General features: G+C 43.3%; 1 protein-coding gene across 1 annotated transcript in view; it reads left to right on the top strand.

Annotated features, from left to right (window-relative positions):
- Positions 1-11,530: 11,530 nt before the first annotated feature.
- The window catches only part of LOC139575834 (protein naked cuticle homolog 1-like), a 55,933-nt gene continuing 49,910 nt past the window's right edge, over positions 11,531-17,553 (top strand). The window contains exons 1-3 of the mRNA XM_071401185.1: positions 11,531-11,779; positions 11,907-11,939; positions 12,217-12,356. Coding sequence (XP_071257286.1) covers positions 11,755-11,779; positions 11,907-11,939; positions 12,217-12,356 — 198 coding nt within the window. The 5' untranslated portion in view covers positions 11,531-11,754. The remainder of the gene's footprint in view (positions 11,780-11,906; positions 11,940-12,216; positions 12,357-17,553) is intronic.

The raw sequence follows: 17,553 nt of genomic DNA, 5'->3' as shown, positions 1-17,553 counted from the left end.
CCAGACATACAACATAGAATACTGGGGGCCTGGTTAGAGTCCATACATTTTTTGTAGATTAATTCAGCACTGGATGACTATAGGGGGCGTTCACCATATGGAATGGCATACACACGACAGGCCAGAGCTCCCTTCCCGAAGACCCCTCGCCTGACACATCACACGCTGAGTTCACCACAATCAGCTGAGTCACCACCGCTCCAGGAACCAACACTGTACTTCAATCACGATTGTCTTCTGCCCTTTACAACATCCCCCTCCTTTTGTCCCGCTACAAAAAGGCAACAGTCACATGTTTGTCCTCTAAGCGCCCAGCAGCTGCTCAGCTAGACGCTAGGCCCCCTCTCTATATGCTCCCTCCACACACCCCCCTCCTCACTGTAGCGGCATCCAGTGTGCAGCCCAGGCAGCCTCCCTAACATTGTTACAAGGACATAAACACAGACAAAGCATTAGATCCCCCCCCCCCCCGAATCCAGGGAGTGTCCCCTATTATGTCCCCTATTATTCCTGTTGCCAGGGAGAAGACAGGGTGGAATCAACTGGGCTTGGCCACCAAGATGGTTGGTAAATAGGTTGACAGCCAGGCAGGTGTCCATCTTAAGACCTCAGTCTACACTCTTCTTCCGCTGTGTACTTATACCTCAAAGAGCACCTTCCTTTCACCTCTATGTGACTGTTGTTATCTTGTTTACTCTCTGAAGTCCAAGCCAGACAGATAATACTGCACTGCTCTGTACATGACGTATCAAGTATGTTATTAGAGACACATGAATAAGAAGATGACCCCTTTTGAAATATATTTTTGGTCCATTCCATAGCGGGATGATGGGTAATGGAGCTGAAAGTAGCCCAGTGCACAACAGCAGAATAAATGGGTGTGAGTGGTTGGAGTTTGATTCAGATCCATCCGTGCAATGGAATTCTGGCTTGAAACCCACTCCACCTCCTCTCCCAGGCATCAAAGCGCCAGACTCGGAAATAGGGACGCAAAGCCATCTCTCCGTTGGCCTCTTCAAAGAACAGGAAGTGTGTCATAGGGACAGGCCTTGGTTCCCAGCGAACACAAGCGAGCCTAGCGGCTATAATAACAAGCTCATCTGCGTGTCTTTGGCAGAGGAGTTCAAAGAGAGAGGCCTGATTCCTCTGGTACAACGTGATGATAGACTCAGGATGCGGAAAACCTCTGTTCAGTGGAAATGCACTTGGATGGGGTCTGTTGTGGCTGGTGTCAGGGACAAGCTTGCTGCTTCCACTGTATGTACATTTGAATCCTCCAAGAAGCGAAAATCCCCCAGAAAAGTGGGAGGAGATTAGATTATTGAGCATGACCTCCCCTTCAAAAAACATCCCACTTGCTTTAATTTAAATGAAACCACAGTAAATTTACTCTTAGTGCACTACTTTAGCAGACTTCCTGTGCAGGTAGCTGGTATAGTGCTCAGAGTACCATACCGCCACCACACCACACACTCTGAGACCAGACCTCCCACATAGACCTGCTCCCACGAGTGTCTTCAGGCTCGACTGCAGCTGAATACAGTTAGAGGGGGAGGGGGAGAGACAAAAAGAGAGACAGAGAGAGAGAGAGATAGACAGAGAGAGAATGAGAGATAGAGACCACAAAGCGAGAGAGACCACAGGTTTCCAGTAAAGGAGAGACAGAAGGCCCCCTTCCTCTAACATGTACTCCACAGTGTCATAACTCACTCTACCAACTCTTATCCAGCCAGATCTATAGACTCCGGTCTGGCTGATTCAGAAACTACACTCTTCGGTCTTGCTGAACCATGTTTGAGAGGAAGGCAGGCAGGCAGTCGACTGGAGTGGTTTTGCGGCTACTGCCAGCAGTTAAGATTTCGGTGGAGGCCCAGGTGCCAGTGATTTTATCCGCTGCAGCAGGGCCCAGAGCCTGTCAGAGGCAGACACTGCTAATGGAGCATGGCCTGGAGCCTTTGGGGCGGGAGGTAGGCTAGTGGTTAGATCGTTGGGCCAGTAACCGAATGGATGCTGGATCAAATCCCTGAGTTGAATTTTTGTTGTTGTAATTCTGCCTCTGAACAAGGCAATTAACCCACTGTTCCCCGCTAGGCTATCATTGTAAATGAGAATTTGTTCTTAACTGACTTGCCCAGTTAAATAAAAGGTAAATAAATGTAAAAAATTCAGGGTAGGACCAGCAGAGTGCAAGCCAGGCCTGGAGTCTTGAGCCCCAGGGAAGGACTAGCAGAGAGCAGGCCGTGGAGCTGCACACCCAGGCACAGAGTGCGAATTATACTGTGACATTCGGGGGTTTCTTTTTTTTTTTCAAGGGACTTCCTATTTGTGCTGTGCACTAAAAATGTAATGGGCCTAATAGAAAATACATGTATTTTAACTGTAAACATGTATTATCTTTTAATGTGGCATGAACAAAAACCAGTCGTGAGGTTTTCATCTGATTGTTAAACAAATCAATTCAAAAAGTAGACTACCTGTGCATATTCGTCTACTTCAAAATAATTCCAGCTTCCAAACAGTGTACTGTACACCAGCCATTGGGTTAATGGATTAAAAAATATATATATTTCACCTTTATTTAACCAAGTAGGCCAGTTGAGAACAAGTTTTCATTTACAACTGCGACCTGGCCAAGATAGAGCAAAGCAGTGCGACAAAAACAACAACACAAAGTTACACATAAACAAATTTACAGTCAATAACACAATAGAAAAATCTATGTACAGCGTGTGCAATGTAGAAGAGTAGGGAGGTAAGGCAATAAATAGGCCATAGAGGTGAAATAATTGCAATTTAGCATTAACACTGGAGTGATAGATGTGTAGATGATGATGTGCAAGTAGAGATACTGGGGTGCAAAAGAGCAAGAGGATAGAAAACAATATGGGGATGAGGTAGTTGGGTGTGCTATTTACAGACTGGTTGTGTACAGGTACAGTGATCGGTAAGTTGCTCTGACAGCTGATGCTTAAAGTTAGAGAGGGAGATATACAGTGGGGCAAAAAAGTATTTAGTCAGCCACTAATTGTGCAAGTTCTCCCACTTAAAAAGACGAGAGAGGCCTGTAATTGTCATCATAGGTACACTTCAACTATACAGACAAAATGAGAAAAAGAAATCCAGAAAATCACATTGTAGGATTTTTAATGAATTTATTTGCAAATTATGGTGGAAAATAAGTATTTGGTCACCTACAAACAAGCAAGATTTCTGGCTCTCACAGACCTGTAACTTCTTCTTTAAGAGGCTCCTCTGTCCTCCACTCATTACCTGTATTAATGGCACCTGTTTGAACTTGTTATCAGTATAAAAGACACATGTCCACAACCTCAAACAGTCACACTCCAAACTCCACTATGGCCAAGACCAAAGAGCTGTCAAAGGACACCAGAAACAAAATTGTAGACCTGCACCAGGCTGGGAAGACTGAATCTGCAATAGGTAAGCAGCTTGGTTTGAAGAAATCAACTGTGGGAGCAATTATTAGGAAATGGAAGACATACAAGACCACTGATAATCTCCCTCGATCTGGGGCTCCACGCAAGATCTCACCCCGTGGGGTCAAAATGATCACAAGAACGGTGAGCAAAAATCCCAGAACCACACGGGGGGACCTAGTGAATGACCTGCAGAGAGCTGGGACCAAAGTAACAAAGCCTACCATCAGCAAGGGCATTGAAGATGAAACGTGGCTGGGTCTTTCAGCATGACAATGATCCCAAACACACCGCCCGGGCAACGAAGAAGTGGCTTCGTAAGAAGCATTTCAAGGTCCTGGAGTGGCCTAGCCAGTCTCCAGATCTCAACCCCATAGAAAATCTTTGGAGGGAGTTGAAAGTCCGTGTTGCCCAGCAACGGCCCCAAAACTTCCCTGCTCTAGAGGAGATCTGCATGGAGGAATGGGCCAAAATACCAGCAACAGTGTGTGAAAACCTTGTGAAGACTTACAGAAAACGTTTGACCTCTGTCATTGCCACCAAAGGGTATATAACAAAGTATTGAGATAAACTTTTGTTATTGACCAAATACTTATTTTCCACCATAATTTGCAAATAAATTCATTAAAAATCCTACAATGTGATTTTCTGGATATTTTTTTCTCTCATTTTGTCTGTCATAGTTGAAGTGTACCTATGATGAAAATTACAGGCCTCTCTCATCTTTTTAAGTGGGAGAACTTGCACAATTGGTGGCTGACTAAATACTTTTTTGCCCCACTGTAAGACTCCAGCTTCAGTGATTTTTGCAATTTGTTCCAGTCATTGGCAGCAGAGAACTGGAAGGAAAGGTGGCCAAAGGAAGTGTTGGCTTTGGGGATGACCAGTGAAATATACCTGCTGGAGCGCATGCTACGGGTGCGTGTTGCTATGGTGACCAGTGAGCTGAGGTAAGGCAGGGCTTTACCTAGCATAGACTTACAGATGACCTGGAGACAGTGGGTTTGGCGACGAATATGTAGTGAGGGCCAGCCAACGAGAGCATACAGGTCGCAGTGGTGGGTAGTACATGGAGCTTTGGTGACAAAACGGATGGCACTGTGATAGACTACATCCAGTTTGTTGAGTAGAGTGTTGGAGGCTATTTTGTAAATGACATCACCGAAGTCAAGGATCGGTTCAAGGATCGGTAGGATAGTCAGTTTTACAAGGGTATGTTTGGCAGCATGAGTGATGGAGGCTTTGTTGCAAAATAGGAAGCCGATTCAAGATTTAATTTTGGATTGGAGATGCTTAATGTGAGTCTGGAAGGAGAGTTTACAGTCTAACCAGACACCTAGGTGTTTGTAGTTGTCCACATATTCTAAGTCAGAACCGTCCAGAGTAGTGATGCTAGTCGGGCGGGAGGGTGCGGGCAGCAATCGGTTGAAGAGCATGCACTTAGTTTACTTACATTTAAAAGCAGTTGGAGGCCTCGGAAGGAGTGTTGTATGGCATTGAAGCTTGTTTGGAGGTTTGTTAGCACAGTGTCCAAAGAAGGGCCAGATGTATACAGAATGGTGTCGTCTGCGTAGTGGTGGATCCCAGCAGCAAGAGCGACATCATTGATATATACAGAGAAAAGAGTCGGCCCGAGAATTGAACCCTGTGGCACCCCCATAGAGACTAGACTGTCAGAGGTCCAGACAACAGGCCCTCCGATTTGACACACTGAGCTCTATCTGAGAAGTAGTTGGTGAACCAGGTGAGGAAGTCATTTGAGAAGCCAAGGCTAATGAGTCTGCCGATAAGAATGCGGTGATTGACAGAGTCGAAAGCCTTGGCCAGGTCGATGAAGACGGCTGCACAGTACTGTCTTTTATCGATGGCGGTTATGATATCGTTTAGGACCTTGAGCGTGGCTGAGGTGCACCCATGACCAGCTCAGAAACCAGATTGCATAGTGGAGAAGGTACGGTGGGATTTGAAATGGTTGGTAATCTATTTGTTAACTTGGCTTTCGAAGATTTTAGAAAGGCAGGGCAGGATGGATATAGGTCTATAACAGTTTGGGTCTAGTGTCTCCCCCTTTGAAGAGTTCCTTAAATGACTGCCTCGCCTGGTTCACCAACTACTTCTCTGATAGAGTTCAGTGTGTCAAATCAGAGTGCCTGTTGTCCGGACCTCTGGCAGTCTCTATGGGGGTGCCACAGGGTTCAATTCTCGGGCCGACTCTCTTCTCTGTATACATCAATGATGTCGCTCTTGCTGCTGGTGATTCAATGATCCACCTCTATGCAGACGACAGCATTCTGTATACATCTGGCCCTTCTTTGGACACTGTTAACTAACCTCCAGACGAGCTTCAATGCCATACAACTCTCCTTCCGTGGCCTCCAACTGCTCTTAAATGCAAGTAAAACTAAATGCATGCTCTTCAACCGATTGCTGCTCGCACTTGCCCGCCCGTCCAGCATCACTACTCTGGACTAGAGGTCGACCGTATAATCGGAATGGCCGATTAATTAGGGCCGATTTCAAGTTTTCATAACAATCGGAAATCGGTATTTTTGGACACCGATTTTGCCGATTTAAAAACATTTTTTTTTACACCTTTATTTAATCTTTATTTAACTAGGCAAGTCAGTTAAGAACACATTCTTATTTTCAATGACGGCCTAGGAACGGTGGGTTAACTGCCTCGTTCAGGGGCAGAACGACAGATTTTCACCTTGTCAGCTCGGGGGATCCAATCTTGCAACCTTACAGTTAACTAGTCCTTGTGCACTCCACAAGGAGACTGCCTGTTACGCGAATGCAGTAAGCCAAGGTAAGTTGCTAGCTAGCATTAAACTTATCTTATAAAAAACAATCAATCAATCATAATCACTAGTTAACTACACATGGTTGATGATATTACTAGATATTATCTAGCGTGTCCTGCGTTGCATATAATCTGACTGAGCATACAAGCATACCAGTATCTAAGAATCTGACTGAGCGGTGGTAGGCAGAAGCAGGGGCGTAAACATTCATTCAAACAGCACTTTCGTGAGTTTTGCCAGCAGCTCTTCGTTGTGCGTCAAGCATTGCGCTGTTTATGACTTCAAGCCTATCAACTCCCGAGATGAGGCTGGTGTAACCGAAGTGAAATGGCTAGCTAGTTAGCGCGCGCTAATAGCGTTTCAAACGTCACTCGCTCTGAGCCTTGGAGTGGTTGTTTCCCTTGCTCTGCATGGGTAACGCTGCTTCGAGGGTGGCTGTTGTCGTTGTGTTCCTGGTTCGAGCCCAGGGAGGAGCGAGAAGAGGGACGGAAGCTATACTGTTACACTGGCAATACTAAAGTGCCTATAAGAACATCCAATAGTCAAAGGTTAATGAAATACAAATGGTATAGAGAGAAATAGTCCTATAATTGCTATAATAACTACAACCTAAAACTTCCTACCTGGGAATATTGAAGACTCATGTTAAAAGGAACCACCAGCTTTCATATGTTCTTATGTTCTGAGCAAGGAACTTAAACGTTAGCTTTCTTACATGGCACATATTGCACTTTTACTTTCTTCTCCAACACTTTTGTTTTTGCATTATTTAAACCAAATTTAACATGTTTCATTATTTATTTGAGGCTAAATTGATGTTATTGATGTATTATATTAAGGTAAAATAAGTGTTCATTCAGTATTGTTGTAATTGTCATTATTACAAATAAATAAATAAAAATCGTCCGATTAATCGGTATCGGCTTTTTTGGTCCTCCAATAATCGGTATCGGTATCGGCATTGAAAAATCATAATCGGTCGACCTCTACTCTGGACGGTTCTGACTTAGAATATGTGGACAACTACAAATAACTAGGTGTCTGGTTAGACTGTAAACTCTCATTCCAGACTCACATTAAGCATCTCCAATCTAAAATTAAATCTTGAATCGGCTTCCTATTTCGCAACAAAGCATCCTTCAGTCATGCTGCCAAACATACCCTTGTAAAACTGACTATCCTACCGATCCTCGATTTCGGCGATGTCATTTACAAAATAGCCTCCAACACTCTACTCAACAAATTGGATGCAGTCTATCATAGTGCCATTCGTTTTGTCACCAAAGCCCCATATACTACCCACCACTCCGACCTGTACGCATTCGTTGGCTGTCCATCGCTTCATGCTCGCCGCCAAACCCACTGGCTCCAGGTCATCTACAAGTCTTTGCTAGGTAAAGCTCCGCCTTATCTCAGCTCACTGGTCACCATTGCAACACCCACCCATAGCACGCGCTCCAGTAGGTATATTTCACTGGTCACCCCCAAAGCCAATTCCTCCTTTGGCCGCCTTTCCTTACAGTTCTCTGCTGCCAATGACTGGAATGAACTGCAAAAATCACTGAAGCTGGAGACTCATATCTCCCTCACTAACTTTAAGCACCAGCTGTCAGAGCAGCTCACAGATCACTGCACCTGTCCATAGCCCATCTGTAAATAGCCCATCCAACTACCTCATCCCCATACTGTATTTATTCATTTATCTTGCTCCTTTGCACCCCAGTATCTCTACTTGCACATTCAGCTTCTGCACATCTATCACCCCTGTGTTTAATTGCTATGTTGTAATTACTTTGCCACCATGGCCTATGTATTGCCTTACCTCCCTTATCTTACCTCATTTGCACACACTGTATATATACGTTTTCTACTGTATTATTGATTGTATGTTTGTTTATTCCACGTGTAACTCTGTGTTGTTGTATGTGTCGAACTGCTTTGCTTTATCTTGGCCAGGTTGCAGTTGTAAATGAGAACTTGTTCTCAACTAGCCTACCTGGTTAAATAAAGGTGAAATAAAACATTTAAAAACATAAGTCAACAAATGAGAGAGCCTGGGGAATGGGAGTGGAGCTAGGGGCTGCAGGGCCTAGGTCAACCTCTACATCACCAGAGGAATAGAGGAGGAGTAAGATAAGGGTACGGCTAAAGGCTATAAGAACTGGCTGTCTAGTGCGTTCGGAAAGCAACATATGTTCCAAAACACCATAAAGTGTAGCATGATGACCTTCGGTGATTGTCATCAGGCCTACACTCTTGTAGCCTGAATTAATTGATGTGTCTTGCTGACAAATGTATATTTTTTGTAAAAAGAAAAGTCGGGAGTCCTGAAAAGGGGCTGAAATATGGTACTCAAATACAGCTGTGTCTGTCCCGAGCTCATCTGCTGAAATACGGGACTCAAATACAGCTGTGTCTGTCCAGAGCTCATCTGTGTGGGAAACTGTGAGGGCCCAGTTGAAACAATGTTGCAAGTTTGCTGGACCCAGTTGATACTGTTGCAAGTTTGCTTGTGAAATCTCAAGACAGACAGATAGAGGGAGTAGAAAGATGTGATTGAAAGAACCTGAACCAACTGCCAGTTGTTTAAACCATGACAGAGGTGTGGGGTGTTGATTTCATTTGGAATAAGCTTTTAATTTCATATTTACCACTGTATCAGTACAACATTGGTTGCATTTTCAACAGATAGGAGAATGGTTAAATTAGAGACCCCCCAAAGTTTGACTTTTGTTGAATTAAGGGGAGCTCATGTCTCATTCGGGGGTCTGAGCCCCACCTGCCCCTCGTAATTCGCACACTGTCCAGGCATGTGGGTTGGTGGTGCAGGTGGCTGCCTGGCTTGGTAGATCTAAACTGCTGCAGGAGGCTGACCAGGCCTGTAAACTTAAACATAGCCTTGACCGTTATAGAGGCCCGGGATAATTTAGGGGCCATTACACTTGGGCCACGTGGGAGCCATCCTGTGAAATTGTGCACTTTTTTTGTTAAAGCAATAATTGCCTTTTTTGTTAGACCTTTGGACAAATCTCAAAGTTGTATGTGACTTCATGAGATTTTAAATGTAGCTAGTATTATATACAGTGGGGAGAACAAGTATTTGATACACTGCCGATTTAGCAGGTTTTCCTACTTACAAAGCATGTAGAGGTCTGTAATTCTTATCATAGGTACACTTCAACTGTGAGAGACAGAATTTAAAACAAAAATCCAGAAAATCACATTGTATGATTTTTAAGTAATTAATTTGCATTTTATTGCATGACATAAGTATTTGATACATCAGAAAAGCAGAACTTAATATTTGGTACAGAAACCTTTGTTTGCAATTACAGAGATCATACGTTTCCTGTAGTTCTTGACCAGGTTTGCACACACTGCAGCAGGGATTTTGGCCCACTCCTCCATACAGACCTTCTCCAGATCCTTCAGGTTTCGGGGCTGTCGCTGGGCAATACGGACTTTCAGCTCCCTCCAAAGATTTTCTATTGGGTTCAGGTCTGGAGACTAGCTAGGCCACTCCAGGACCTTGAGATGCTTCTTACGGAGCCACTCCTTAGTTGCCCTGGCTGTGTGTTTCGGGTCATTGTCATGCTGGAAGACCCAGCCACGACCCATCTTCAATGCTCTTACTGAGGGAAGGAGGTTGTTGGCCAAGATCTCGCGATACATGGCCCCATCCATCCTCCCCTCAATACGGTGCAGTCGTCCTGTCCCCTTTGCAGAAAAGCATCCCCAAAGAATGATGTTTCCACCTCCATGCTTCACGGTTGGGATGGTGTTCTTGGGGTTGTACTCATCCTTCTTCTTCCTCCAAACACGGCGAGTGGAGTTTAGACCAAAAAGCTCTATTTTTGTCTCATCAGACCACATGACCTTCTCCCATTCCTCCTCTGGATCATCCAGATGGTCATTGGCAAACTTCAGACGGGCCTGGACATGCGCTGGCTTGAGCAGGGGGACCTTGCGTGCGCTGCAGGATTTTAATCCATGACGGCGTAGTGTGTTACTAATGGTTTTCTTTGAGACTGTGGTCCCAGCTCTCTTCAGGTCATTGACCAGGTCCTGCCGTGTAGTTCTGGGCTGATCCATCACCTTCCTCATGATCATTGATGCCCCACAAGGTGAGATCTTGCATGGAGCCCCAGACCAAGGGTGATTGACCGTCATCTTGAACTTCTTCCATTTTCTAATAATTGCGCCAACAGTTGTTGCCTTCTCACCAAGCTGCTTGCCTATTGTCCTGTAGACCATGCCAGCCTTGTGCAGGTCTACAATTTTATCCCTGATGTCCTTACACAGCTCTCTGGTCTTGGCCATTGTGGAGAGGTTGGAGTCTGTTTGATTGAGTGTGTGGACAGGTGTCTTTTATACAGGTAACGAGTTCAAACAGGTGCAGTTAATACAGGTAATGAGTGGAGAACAGGAGGGCTTCTTAAAGAAAAACTAACAGGTCTGTGAGAGCTGGAATTCTTACTGGTTGGTAGGTGATCAAATACTTATGTCATGCAATAAAATGCAAATTAATTACTTAAAAATCATACAATGTGATTTTCTGGATTTTTGTTTTAGATTCCGTCTCTCACAGTTGAAGTGTACCTATGATAAAAATGACAGACCTCTACATGCTTTGTAAGTAGGAAAACCTGCAAAATCGGCAGTGTATCAAATACTTGTTCTACTGTACATACAAAAATGTGATGTGTCTCTAAACTGTGCTGTCAACAGGCTCATATAGCATGTTGTAAAATGTCTGAAGGGCATTTATGGTTTATCAAATGTATGCCCCAAATTAGATTGTCTTGTGTTTATTTTAGTTTTAAAACTGGGATCACAAAGTGTTCTATAAGTGCCATAAATATTATAAGTTGTATTTTATAAATATTAGATTTGGTTTATTCAGGACTTTCTCCCACAGTGTGAACTATGAAAAAATGTGTAAACAAGTTATTATAGGTAGCAATTAATCCAACCGTATGTATGATTCATAAAATATTATGTTTGCATGTCTATCAATCAAATAACTGTTTTTATTCATTCTTTTTTATCGTCCTGCGAAATGTTCTTTAATAAAGCGCTATTGCGCTGCTCTTCGACCACTGCGCCTACTTGGCTGGCTGGGAATGGTGGTAGTGGTGACGGGGGATGCTGCATTGCTGCTCTTTTTATATTTGGAAACACCGAAAGAATCTCGGCTGGCTTTCATGTGCCGCCTTCGTCCAATAAAACAGAAGAGGGCCTGACTGCAAGTCGTCTAATCTTGAGCGAGGTGTCAATCATGTTCATTCAGCCGTTGAAGTGCGGGTTTTGGTAACCGCCTCCTTTACGCTTGGAAGGGAGACGAAGGGGGGAGCTTTCTTCGGATCAAAGACTAGTGTGGCGCTGTTGCCGTAGGATGTACTGAGTGCAGCCTGCTGCTTTCTTTACGGACGCTTCTTGTATCGTCTGGATATCGCTGATTTCTGGATTATAAATTCATTTGATGTTTTTCAATCCCAACTCAATGCAGAGAAATGGGTAAACTTCACTCGAAACATGGTAAGATATGATGTTTTACCGAAAAATGCCACCCCTAGTCGTTGAATTGAATGCTCACTTGCGGTAATACTTTCGAGTAATGCCTATCTTTATGTTCTCTGTTTCTCTCGACAATTGTCCCGAAAAGCTGCGATTTGTAAACCGAGGGAAAGTCCGGAGGGTGAGTAGCCCATAGGCCTACACTTAGGACAGGCTATAGATTTGTTGTCTATATTTTATTATATTTGTTGAAAATATACATTGTTTAAAGTATGTCCAGTCTATCATCCCATTTATCCATGCACCAATAATGACCGACTCGTTGACAACATCAGACGAAGTCTACTATCATTCAAGAAAATGATGAAAAAAGCACAATGCTGAAGAAATGTTACATTGTAACCTAACCGTAACATGTTGTTTATATTGTAATAACGCACCTTTTATGTTGATTTCAGGTGACAGTTTTGTAGTTAATGCCTGTTTGGCAAGGAAAGGAATTGACGATTGGCTCGTGAAACAGAAATACTATTGCACGGGCTCGCGGCTTGAGCAACAGGACTGTCACCACACGAATAAGTGCGGCTTGTCTACTCCGGTAAGTAAAACATTTATTTATTTATTTATTTTTAAATTATGATTTCAAAAACAAGATTGTTAATCTCAGTTTAATGTTGATACCATGAAGCCTGGACGGTCCTAACTTTCTTAGCTTCCCTTTCGAGGGTTAGCCAAGGCTGCATTTATTTTTACTGGGATAAATTGTAGTCTAAAGTTTTCAACTGAATTTATCGGTTGTTTCGAATTAAGTACATTTAAAAAAAAAAATACAAAAGTAGATTCTCAGCCACCTTATTGCAATACACCAATGGAACTATAATACCTGATAAATAGCCAACCAAATCTTCAGATGTTGCCTGCTTAATTTTTCTTCAAAGTCTGCTTTTGACGTTGACCTATTCAATGACATTCTCAATAAATGTTGCTTATTTCTATTTATTCTGTGCATTATGCAGAAGTTGAAAAGAAAACCAGAAATGTTGTAAAAAGAAAGTAGTAGTGTGTTTAGTTATAGGCTAGTTGAGGGAAAGTTATAGGCTAGACTAATAATATCAATAAAAAAATGGTAAATGATTGATAATATAAAGCTGACATCACACGGATAGGTTGCATATGTATTGTTTGTTTAGATAATCGTTATTTGCTTTGTTGGCTAGACAACATAGATAGACATTCTTGACTCTCTCATCCAGACACATGGAAATGATTGAATGCAGTGGCACATTAGAAGAAGTCTCATGCAGGTGTGGCAAGATAAAAGCTGCTATTCAAAATTCAGTGTGCATGAATTTCTTCCTCTTCTTGATCTGTGAAATTCTTATCAGTGTGTTAATTTCATTCCCATTGCAAACAGTTTGTAAGGATGTTGTGTTTTGTGATTCTGGAGAATGAAAGTGTGACATGTTAACACCATGACATGGCTGTTGACAGTACACACTTTGCCCCATATACATGATAGACCTAATATTTAAGAGGGAAAACGTTGTAGGCTTGTGTTTGAACCTCTCTATTAACAAATATCTTTCCCACAACACTTTTCAGTCTTTCAGCCATGTTTGTTTCAACATACAGTACAAAACAGCATATGTTAATACAACTTTTTACAAAAGGAGCCCTGACTTGCTACACAATGCTTGCTTTGGTAACTGTCTAATCATCAGACACTTTTGGTGCATGGGAACAAATGTGTCACACCACCAAGAACAGATGCTGCTAAAGTTTATACTCTTGGTAATAGATCACGGCTGAGTTGAAAGCATTGCAGTCTGACAGACTGGTGACAGGGCTGTATTGTAAGGCTGGGGTAGAGGTGGTGGAGGTCATGTCTGTTTCAGATTTGTCATCCCAGTAAACACACAGTTGTTGCATCCCAAATGGCACCCGATTTCCTATATAGTGCACTACTTTTAACCAGAGCCCTCTGGGTGCCATTTGGGACGTAACCTGTGTTGTCGAGAGGAGAAATCCTTTTTTGGAAAAGCTTCAGAGGAGCCGGGTGTAAGCCTCTTTGGTTAGGGATGCTCACTTCTCAAAGGCAGCATTTTTGAGGATTGAGAGCTCATCAAAAAATCCACCAGGACTTTTCCACTTCTCAGCTACTGAGCTCACTCAGCCCACTGGAACAGAGGGAAGCTAATACACTCTGTCCAGCAATGTGGCCATCATGTTGTGACCAGACATACCACCATTAGGTTGTTTACATACTACATTTCATGCTGCAGTTGCGTTCAATGAGAATCATGTCACACTATTTCATGGACATTGCATTTCTAGTGAGCTGCTCATGCTTGTGTGCATGAAAAGCCTTGTGTTAACTGAACGAGAGGTGTTCTAACTGTTTGCCGTTGTTTCTCTGGTTTGATTATCCCAAGCATTTATTACCCCAACACTTTGACACTTTGGCAATGCACACAAAGCAATGTATCTAAACTGAATCTTTTATGTAATAGCATATGCCTCGTTTTGCGTTGCTTCTTCTGATTTATCATGTCATTATCATAAGGAAGTGACCGATAGCAGCGCATACCAGACCAGTCTGGTTCATTTCATTTAAATGTCTCTGGTATGAGGAAGACACAGGGATATGCTGGTGAGGAGCCAAGTCAAGGACTCCTTCAGGGAGTGACAATCAGCCTCGTGCACGCTGGCAAAATATCTTGATCAAAGTCCAACCTGTCTAAAGTACACAGTTGTTTTCTCTATCCCTGCCATGAGGTGTTTTTAATAGCAGCACATTGGTCGGCGGGCTGTGAAGGTGTGAGGCTCTGTTAGCCCAGGGAGGTTGACGGTAAAAGCAGCGGGCTGAGATTTTTGACTTATGCCCAGTTTGTATTGATATGCGAGTGATCAAGTGTAGCACTGAGTGCCGTGATGGGGTCAGCCTCAGGTCTGCTTGTTGCATGCACATGGTGTCAAAGCCACTAAGCCTGACATGCTGTCAGGCCTCTAATAAACATCTTCATATTGTAATCGGACCCTCCTTATGACATCATCGGGGTAGGAAGGGGTTCGGTGTTCTGTTCCGTGTAGTGTAGCAGCCCTCTGGGCACGGTTAGGGTATCCATGGGCCCTCTTCAGTTCAGCAGACTCACCAGAGGGCATTGTGGGATACATGTGAAAGGGTGGGATTTTTTTGTGGAGCATTTTTTTCATTCCCCAGATGGTGTGAAGTGATATTTGGCCAGGATGGAAAAGGAACCCCGCTGAAAAAGTTGGATGGTTTTGAACAATTTGGGCTCGTGGAGTTTTCTGTTTTATAAATTATTTAATTATATGTGCCTAATGGCTTTCACAGCGCTGCGGGAAAATTAATAGAATAAGACACAAGGTGTTCCTGACATCAATATTTATTTGGATGCTTTTCCCTTCGTTTTTTCTTTAGAACTTGAATATTTCATTGAAGTTTTGAATATTTTGTTTGCTTGCTTTGACATTGCAGTTCATGTGTTGTTTATTTTAGGGACCATTTGGCATTTTAGATTTATTCCGCTTAAAACAGTTAAGTATGACAATGCTTGAAATTAAAAATAAATAAATAGTGAGATATTTACTAGCATATGTCTTTATAAATGATCTATAACTTAACCTTATCATGAAGCATTACAAAACTTGAGAGAGTTTGTGGAAGTTACTGCTTTCCATAAGTCGTAGTAAATACCCTAACCCCATAGTATTGTCAAATGAAAAACGGCTAAAACCTTTGCCAGGTGAGAATGCAATGCAAACATTCCTCTTAGCCTTTAAAATCGGCCCATGTTGTATTGGATACATATACTTTATAGGCCGTGTTCTTTTTGCCTCCCGGCTGAACTGGGGTCCAGGAGAATGTGGGTCAGATGGTGGCAGCAGCGGGGAGTCTAAGACTGGAATCCTTTTGATCTGAAACCTCCCAAACCAAACTATCATATTCTTGAAAGGAGAGAGGGGATTACTGCCATAGCCTACCTCCTCCATTAAAATGAAATGCCCTTTTATGGAACATGTTTGTTTTGTAGAGCTGATTACATTAGCAAGACTGTTATCATTGGTTGAGGTATATATGCGTTGAGTTGTGGTAGGGGGAGCCATAGGAAGAGGAGAGACTCCAGAGTCAAGAACTTTTCTTGCATATAGATGATTTTAACTCACTTGTTCGTATGTATTATTTGAAATCAAAATGTAAGTTAACTGAGCTATTTTATATGGAACTGAGCAGTAAGGACAGGTGAGCTGGGTACATTTTCTCTCCAGACTATGGCCCTTTAAAGATAGAATCCACATTAGGGGAAACAGCGCCACTGTTTGCCCCAGCGCCTTTGTTATTGTTTTTGTTTTGTTGACAAATGGAGGTGAGCAGCATCCGAATGCAAATAAGCAGTTTGGGGGAAAAAATTGCAGTACTTAATCTGCAGTGCTATCGCGCGTGCAATAATGTCTGATGGGGGGGAAAAACAGTTTGTTCTTTGCAGTAACTTCTTTGTTGTTGTGTTATCCCAAACAGATGTGTCAGTTTCACTACTAAGGATTCCAGCTTTAATTCTGATTCTAAGCACAGTTTGTTTTTTACTATGCTGTTTTTATATCTCCCATAACGTTTTGTAATTTAGATGATTAAGAAGAAGTAGAGAAGTCAACAGTTTATGATTTGGCAGTTCCAATGCCTGTCTGATCTGGTTTGTTGGGTCTTAACAAGTCTGAGCCCAGGTGTTGAAGGTCTCCCGCCCTCCCCTGTCTTCTCCGGTCCTCTTCAGGCAGTGTTATGAGTTGTACCCTAAGCCAGTGGTCTGTCTAGGGAATTTGCAATGTGCTGAAAGCAAATTGCAAAGATTTAATTTGATGATTTGTTAAGGCATTTTCCCCCACACCCTTGCCAAGTAACTTTCCTCCTCCCTAAAGCCCCCTCCCCCCATCTCAGCTCTCTCCTTTCCACCTCTCCCATTTTCCCTCTCAGGCTCCATCTGTTTCTTGTGTTTACCCTGTGGCCTTGCCTGGTTGTTGCTGATGAAATTAGACTGCATTTGAAGTGGGCCAGGGAGGTGGATATATAGAGGCCCCCTCTGTGAGGCCTAACCCTCTGTGTAGTAAAAGGAGGCCCCCAGTGATGCTACTGCTGGAGTCGCCAAACCCCTGCTCTGGGCTGACAATTCCAAAGCACATTTTTCAAAACCTTCCATCTAAGGTTTAGGTTCTAAACCCATACAAAACTGGGACAAAATATCTTAAGGTACATCTGAGAACTAACAGCACTCCAAAATGAATCACAGAGTAGAACTTCTGCCCACATCCCCGTGTTTCTCACTGGGTGCCAGCGCTCTGATTTTTGAAGTAAAGCTTTTAAATGTGCTACCCTCAGCCTCTGAGTCTGATAATAGACATGGCAGTTCTGTGGCCTAGCTTCTTTTCTTACTTCTTCTCCTGTAGTGTTTTTTTATTGTCTTCACAAAAGCACAGGGTCCTTGTGTGTGTGTGTGTGCTGAATTCACCTTTCAAATGCAGACTCCTCTCTTCCTTTCTCGCTTTCTGTCCTCTCCCCATGCCTGTGCTGTTCCCACCAGCTGTCTCCCTGCGTGCTGTGAGTGACATTGTGTCATATGCCCCTCTCCCATCAGGCCGTACCCCTCCACACCCCCTGGGAGGACAGGCCTGGTGTTGTCCTTTGAAGAGCCTGGGAGAAGTTTGGAGTTGTGGTCTAAGAAAAGAAAGCGTTTGCCTTTTGGGAGAGGGCTGGGGAGTAGGGGGACATGCACCTGGCTCTG

The sequence above is a fragment of the Salvelinus alpinus genome, chromosome 5 (genome assembly GCF_045679555.1).
Source record: "Salvelinus alpinus chromosome 5, SLU_Salpinus.1, whole genome shotgun sequence".
Taxonomy (NCBI): Eukaryota; Metazoa; Chordata; class Actinopteri; order Salmoniformes; family Salmonidae; genus Salvelinus; species Salvelinus alpinus.
This window is presented reverse-complemented; position numbering and strand designations above follow the sequence as displayed.